Consider the following 7,944-nt stretch of genomic DNA (forward strand, 5'->3'; position numbering starts at 1 on the left):
GAGAAGATCTTTTTGTGGTTTTGAACCTGGATAAATATACAACTCCAACTAAACCAAGCCTCATTATGTGGAACGCTATGTGTTTATTACTACGTTTTTGTATGCAAGAGAAAATTTAAATTGAGACTCAAGGTGAATAGGCCAAGCTTATTTCATGCATGTAACTACTATAACAAATATGATTTGAACAAATCTGGACGAAAAAAAAAATCTATCCCATTTAGCTTGATATGTGCGGGTGACCACTTTGTCCCCACTAGGTGACCACTTTACCTCCAAGGTACAAGCCGATCGGCATCATTCGGCATAATGTGGACGCGCCTTAAGGTGAAGGTGGAAGCTAGCCACAAATGGTTGCCACAATGGCGCTCATTTCTTTCATCTCCCTCCCTCACCCCTCGCCGGAAAATCAATAATTTTACGAAACAGTGTGAAGAAAATGATCGTTTTCGCACACTTCCCATCAATTAATATCAACCACATTCTAATCGATTACTCACAAGATGTTAAATTTTCATCTGCTGTCGCACTGTATAGTGAAAAACGTCGGAAAACTCGAGCAAGTGCTCTGAAAGTTAAATTTTCGTTTTTCAATCTTCAGCAATGGTTTTGTTTGTATTGGTGAAAGCATCGTTATTTTTTCGACACTGATGCCAGACAACATCATCGAAACAGCTATAAAAACCACTCAATAAAATGTTATTCCTGAGTCATAACGTTTCATGTCATGAAAATCAATAGAATAAAATTGTGTTGATATCAATAGAATTATTATTTTTACGTTTAATGGGTCTATAATGTAAGTTTTAGCAACTTTAACATTGGGTAAGAAAATTATATTGCAGAGCTCGGAACATTGCCACGGCTGCCTATGCTTTCAAAAACAGTAAACGGAAAAGTATTACATTCAATCAAAATGCCTCGGCCAACGAAGAGAAGGGTTAAGGCTCTCCAACGTGAATATATGAAAACAATACTATCAACGAAGGAAAATATTAAGAAATTATCAACATCGAGTTACTATGCGAAGGAACTTGTTAATACCAAAAGAACCCCAATTTGCATGTGTTATAAATTTGCTTGTGTTACGCTCGCGTATAATCAGAATTTTACTTCATATGCAAAGCACCTACTATATATATTTATATTTGCAATTGTTCATCGGAACATATCGTTCATCCATTTTACTTTAGTATTGAATTGTTTTATTTTTTCAAATGCATTCATAGACTCGTGTAAATGAAGCGCCACACAGTCTGATAAGTGATTTAATCTATTTACGTGTGCTTTGCTCTTCTCTCACAAACACTATTACCCCATTTTTACACGTGGGTTTACCTATACTACTACAATGGCTAGCTTCCACCTTCACCTTAAAGACAAATAATGTCGATCTTGCCATCAATAAAACATAGTTTAAATTCATGAAATTTACTTATTTGCCTGGCACACAAACTTTGTATATGCATGTGGCATACATCAATTTTACCATTTCTAAGTGCCGCGCTCATAACAGCTCATAACAGATATTCGCAATACCTACATTCGTAACAGCAACATCATGAAACAGATTAACCAACATCGAAAATCGGAAGAGAGAACAGTCGTGAAGTCTGGCTGGCGAATTGGAAGGAAGAATTTACTAAGAATACATACAAGTTCATAATCAGTTTAATAATAATCAGTTTTCTAGCATATTTGTCTACCAGAAGCTTTAAGTATTTCAGTTTAGCAATACACCGCTTTTGTATGAACAGTAAACTATTGTCTAATGAAATGTTAAGAGTTCCCCTTACTTGAATCAATCAAGCTTGATTATAACTTCAAAAATTCATGGACAATTGAACTTGATGTTGTTTTTTGAAATGTTGTGAACAAACAATGAGTTTTCCGAAAAATTATGAATAAAAATATCCTTTATGAAGAAGGGAGTCTACAACATATTTGCAGAATATAAATCTCATTGTTAGTAGGCATTCACTAACATGGTGTACACGTGTTCTGTTGAACTTTTTTTTATTTTTTTGAGAATTAGTTCGTTCTTCCAAACCAGAAATAAGTGCATTAGTCCTGCTGAAAGCGTGGCATTAAATTCTTGTACTTAAACCTATTTATTAACATGGGACAATTGAGCTTGGTGTTGTTTTTTAATAGCTGGGAACAAATAATAATTGTTTTTTTGTTTTTCCAGTAGATCAGACATGAAAACATCGTTTAATGAAGAAATGTGAAAATTGTCAGAAAGTAACATGGGACAACTATGCGTAGAACGGCAGCGTAGTCAATTGAAGATTGAGCTTACACGCAACAGCAACACACCGAGCCAATCAACAGCCGTCCACAGGGAATCCCAACAGTTGCAACAGCAGCAGCGATGTACACGCTCACCAACAAGTTCACTTTTAGGAGGGAAAATAACATGAAATCATGAGGATATGAAACATGGATATGTTATGGGAGAAAGAAGAGAAATTTGAAGGATAGGTTTTTAACTAATTAACTTTCATCGGGAAAGGTTGCATGGATTTATATGGTAGGAATGAGAAAAAGCAAGGAAAGGTTGATTCGGCTTAGATTTTATATTGTGGATAATGGTTTGGCGAAAATGCAAGGAAATTTATTGAAAAATGGTTAAGTTAAGGTCAGGTCTTTTAAGTATTTAAATCTCATCGAGTTATAGTGTTCATTCAATTTTAACAATTCAAAATAGCTTTTGGGTCTACTAATCTGGCAGAGAGTCAATTTCTCCACAAATACGGATTAATTATTTTAACGTTTGTTTTGCGTCAAGTGTGTTTGGTAAACACGTGAAATACATTAGTTATTTTCTATTGAACAGCCAAAATAATCATCAGAAATAATTTATATGGAAGAACAGCGTTTACCGGGTCTGCAAGTATCGTATAAAAATGTTCGTGTAGTTATAGCGGGTTATAGGAATGCTACTACTTTTGCTCTAGAACCTGTCGAGAAACTTCTACTGCTTCACCGGTCGATCGGTTGATTGCTACCGTGAAAGTGTCTACAGGTTTCTATGTAAAAATGTCTAAACTAGTGTTCACGCAGTGGCGTTGGAGTTACTGCTTGCTCCGAGAGGAAACCTATTCAGTTGCATCACTAGGACCAGTTGCACCGATCACTGCATTAGTATTCTCATTATCTCAGTATGACCCCACTGCACCCCAGAAATAGATAAATCTCTCAACGTGTACTGTCTCAGTTGCCTTCGTTTTACGAACAAGTTTGCCATGTTCGGCGTTCCAATTTTTCTCTTGCATTCTAGCTGCTAACTGGTTCTTGTGACCGCAAGTACTGCTAAACACAAACATAAACTGCATCACCGGTAATGCAACTGGCCAGCGATTGGCATCTCAGCAGCAGCAGCAGCAGAAATGCATCTGATCGATCTAATACGTTAGCTTTTGGTATGCGAAACGCGTACGCGACAATTGATGGTATGCAGTGGCAGGTGTAGCCAGTGCGAAATGTCCTACTGTCGGGTACGAGACGGAGCAATGGATTCGCGTAATGGAGAATTGAATTTTAATATTTAATTGAACCGTGCTCGAATTATAATCAGTTATTATTTACACTCGATTACGGCCGGTCGCGTGCTGCAGTGATTCTAGTCGCGAGGATCCCAGTGAACACCAACGAAAAAAAAAAATCGAATGCTGCAGGTGATTTGTGTTTTAGTGAGGTATACATAGTTTTGAAGTTCCGCCAACCACACAGGCAGTATCCTGTTGCGACAGAGGAACCAGAGCTGGAAGTAAACATAGTGCAATTTTGTGTATCGCCGTGCAAACGGCCGCCCAGTCAGTCTAGTGCGACTTATTCCGATGTCATGATTTGGGCAGTGGCATTTGATGTGCACCCTCTCCTGTGTTGCCCCCCAGCAGTGAAGCCCTGATTAATAGCAAAAACATTAATTATTTAATTTTCGAGCGATTATCGGTGCTTCCTGGACATTAATTAAATTAGTGCTCTGTTTGTTCAGCCGATTGGATACAGCGATAGAGTCACAGAGGTGAATAAAATATATGTCGATGCCGGAGATTCATGAAAGTTGCAGATAACAGCGAATGTGAAATAGTCAGTTTAGAATAGATTAGCTTCCGTCTGACTGATATTGACTAGGGCTAATTTGTTTTCGATACAGCGAATTATTGATATAATTGATTTGTTCAAAATAGAGTAGTGGTGAAATCGCTGTGACAGATTGGGAGGACATGTGCTATAAATGAATTTTTCGTAACCCAGATGCCTATTCCGGTGTGTTCATACCCTCAAACGAATAATAAATTGCCAATTCCGACACACATTTTTGCATGTGAATATTGCGAATCGTTGTGCCTGATGTTAAGCTATGATAGTTTGACTACTGCTCTGTCTCGAATTAGTCTCGCCTAGAACATTCGATTGAAACCGGTAACACTGGCATTGTGTGCATGGGTATGCAAAACTGCAAAGTACATGTTCCTACATTTCACTGCAAACATAGCGTGAAATGGCATTTTTTATATGCAAAAAAAAACGATGCGATGTATTATTCCAAGCTTTGATTGGTTGGTGATTAATCGTTAAAGTATTCTAAATTTTACATGCAAACTGTCCTCAAAAGACTTTTAGAGCCTACTAATACAAATATTTTTCGATGCAGAACTTGTCAATATCTCAACTTTACTTAAAGTTATTGATATTTCACGCTCTTTTCATTTGTTTGTCATTCTTTGTGGGGCAAACATAGAAAATGTTTGTTGACGGAATTTCAAAGAACAGATTTTACAGTTTTACAGTTATTTTAAATAACTTTGTAAAACAAGGTTTTTTTCTATTTTTAAAAATAATCGATTTAACGCTTTTTTCTAAGTTGCATTAGGGTGACCATGAAAAAACGTGTTTTTTCTGCTTTAACTTTTATATTTCAAATTATACATCAAAACTGTCTTCGTACGACTTTTAGAGCTTATCAATACCAACATTTTGCGATGCACTTGTCTATATCTTACTGCTACTTAATGTTATTGATGGTTTTTTACCCAAAAACTCATGATTTCTATTTTAATTTAATCAATCACAAAAAATAACATACTTTCGAAAATCACACATCATATAGAGTGAAATATGCTCTTTCAAATGCCGCCAATAAACTTTGTTTAGGTTTGCCCCAGAAAGAATGACGAACAAATGAAAAGAGCGTGTTTTTTGGGAAGAGATATCAATAACTTTGAGTAAAGTTGTGATATTGACAAGTTCTGCATCGAAAAATGTTCGTATTAGTAAGCTCTAAAAGTCTTTCGAAGACAGTTTGCATGTAAAATTTGAAATATAAAAGTTAGAGCAAAAAAACAGTTTTTTTTTCATGGTGACCCTAAAGTAACGTAGAAAAAAGGCGCTATATCGGTTATTTCAAGAGATAGAGAAAAACTTTTTTCTAAAAATATGTTTCAAATAATTGGAGCTACAACATTGTCGAACTATGTTCACCTCTATCTATAAAGATAAGAAAGTTAGATTTTTTATTTCATCGACAATTTTGGTCACCCTATTTTTGACAACACAAAAACGAGCGCTTTATGATGAGTAATAACTTTGTCTAAGACAGTTTTTGTCTAGAGAATAACTGTCAAGCTCTAAACGCTAATTTCCACTTAAATGCATCTCCTGGACCATTGTGCAATGCTGCATTGGATTCATACCATACAGAACATCGATGATCTACTGAAGCTGCTACAGAGTATGATAATAATTAAAGTAAATATTTTTTTATATTGAGTCTGGTAAACCTTCGTTGCATGTTTAGATGTCACATACAACTATCACTTGGAAATACTTGTTTCAAGTCACAGTTGGAAGGTATCTAGTGACCATTCACTCAAGATCCTCAAGCGAAACTTTATAGTGTGAACATCGGTGAATATTCTTGTGAGACTCATATAAGCGCACAGTCCTTTTCGGAATATAGCCGACGAATCAAAGTCAATTTAATCATTTGTGATGGTTTTCTATACCAACAAAGGGGAAATGGGGGCATTGTGGTCACCCTAAGGAATATGCCCATTTCCAGCGCCCACATACCGATTTAATTCCCGTTTCTCGAAAAATATTATAGTTCAACTCATTGTTCTTCAAGATAGCAAACGGGTTTTACTTTAAACAATCAAAATAGTACACTTTTAATCATTAAAAGAAAAGGTGAAAAATCGAATAGTTTTATCGTCCAAATTTGTTCAAATCATATTTGTTGTAGTAGGTACATGCATGAAATAGGCAAGGCCTATTCAGCTAGAGTCTCAATTTAAATTTTCTCTTGCATACAATAACGTAGAAAGGAACACATAACGTTCCGCATAATGAGGCTTGGTTTAGTTGGAGTGGCATATTTATCCAGGTTCAAAGCCACAAAAGGATCTTCTTCAAGAGCAGAATGTGATGAGGTATATCAGCTTTAGTAAACAGAACATTGTAAGTTGTTATTCACCTATGAACACTTTGCCCCCAAACACGAAAATAATTTCTATGCTTATGCTATTAATAGCTGAGATTGAACAAAATATCTGTTCACCTCTCCTAGAATATGTGAATAGTTGTCCAAACTGATGACTTGTCCAACATATCAGATTGAATAAACGAAATTTCACGAGAAATTCCTTAGATACCATGTGCACAGAACTACCGCCGAATGACTATCGAGAGAGTAATTTCTGTTTTTATTTGTATTTTGACATGCGACAGCTCTACTAAAGTACAGGGTGACTCAAAAGTCATTAAATTCTTCAAACATAAGGTGACTATCAATACGGCGTCTATAGTCAATAGTTATACTACCAAACGAACAGGTGACCACTTTGGCCCCCATGACTACCCTAACATATGAATGTTCATCCACTCATTACCATTAGCGGTCTTATTATTTTTCGGTATGAGATTCTCATTTTTTTTAAAAGCGCAGTTCAAATCTCAAGAAGACATCTTAATTCAATTGTTACAAACATCTTGAATATCTGTCATAATACTAAACAACAAAATAGGGGCTGTCCACATACCACGTGGGCGGAAAAAGCACGATTTTACACTCCCCCTCCTCCTCTGTGGACAAGCGTGGACATTTTCATACCCCTCCCCCTGTTGTCCACGTAGATATTTTTGCTTATTTAATTAGTATAATTGAGGAAATAACTGGATTGCGCTTACATTAAATTTTAATTCCATTTGAGTTATTTTCAAATTTTACTAGCTGTACGCTACCACGCTTTGGCTATCTAGTATTCCAATACGGAAACGCGCGATATACAGTTGAACAATCCGCACCCGAATCTACATCACACAATTCGAAAAATTGATCTTGAGCAACGCCAATCGAATAAAATTAAATGGATTTAAAATCATTATCGGATACAATTTTAGTTCACGATTTTTTAAAAACTTGTAAAAAAATGTGTTGCTACCACATAGAATCCGTATACAATACTAGCAAGTTGATTTAGGCTTACAGCTTTACTTCAGAAGTGTGCTTATGCCATCTGAAAATATTAAAGCTTCCTGAGGGCTTGGATAGTAACAACAATCCTTGAAGTGGATTTTATATTGTGTCATAATATGAGCTCCATCAGTGGCGAACTTTTCGAGTTTATGAAGCGCACGAAAACAAACAGAACGATTTTATATGCATAGATTTTTTTTTTATCAATTAAAAAGAATTTTAAGAAAAGAAAAGATGGAATAGAGACCATGCACTGATATCTAAAGATCTTCATTTGATAAATGATTGAGGAGTAAAGGGTCGAAATTTCTAAGCGATTTCGAAACGCCTATACTTTCGATATAAATCATGACATGAAGACAAAAAATCAGCATTTTCAAACTACAAATTTCTGGTTTATGGATATCGTACGTACATATTTTAGTTGATGTATATATGCGTTGTAGACAAAAGACATT

The 7,944-nt window shown here is 35.7% G+C and overlaps 1 protein-coding gene across 3 annotated transcripts in view; it reads left to right on the forward strand.

The window, feature by feature from the left end:
• Positions 1–3,301: 3,301 nt before the first annotated feature.
• The window catches only part of LOC129769875 (phospholipase B1, membrane-associated-like), a 38,705-nt gene continuing 34,062 nt past the window's right edge, over positions 3,302–7,944 (forward strand). The window contains exon 1 of one of the 3 annotated variants that reach the window (XM_055772380.1): positions 3,302–3,680. In XM_055772380.1, the coding sequence (XP_055628355.1) occupies positions 3,672–3,680 (9 nt within the window). In that variant the 5' untranslated portion in view covers positions 3,302–3,671. Of the gene's footprint in view, positions 4,031–7,944 lie in introns of all 3 variants that reach the window. The other 2 variants (XM_055772382.1, XM_055772381.1) reach the window with 2 other exon arrangements.

This window comes from Toxorhynchites rutilus, chromosome 2, assembly GCF_029784135.1.
Source record: "Toxorhynchites rutilus septentrionalis strain SRP chromosome 2, ASM2978413v1, whole genome shotgun sequence".
In the NCBI taxonomy this organism is placed as follows: domain Eukaryota; kingdom Metazoa; phylum Arthropoda; class Insecta; order Diptera; family Culicidae; genus Toxorhynchites; species Toxorhynchites rutilus.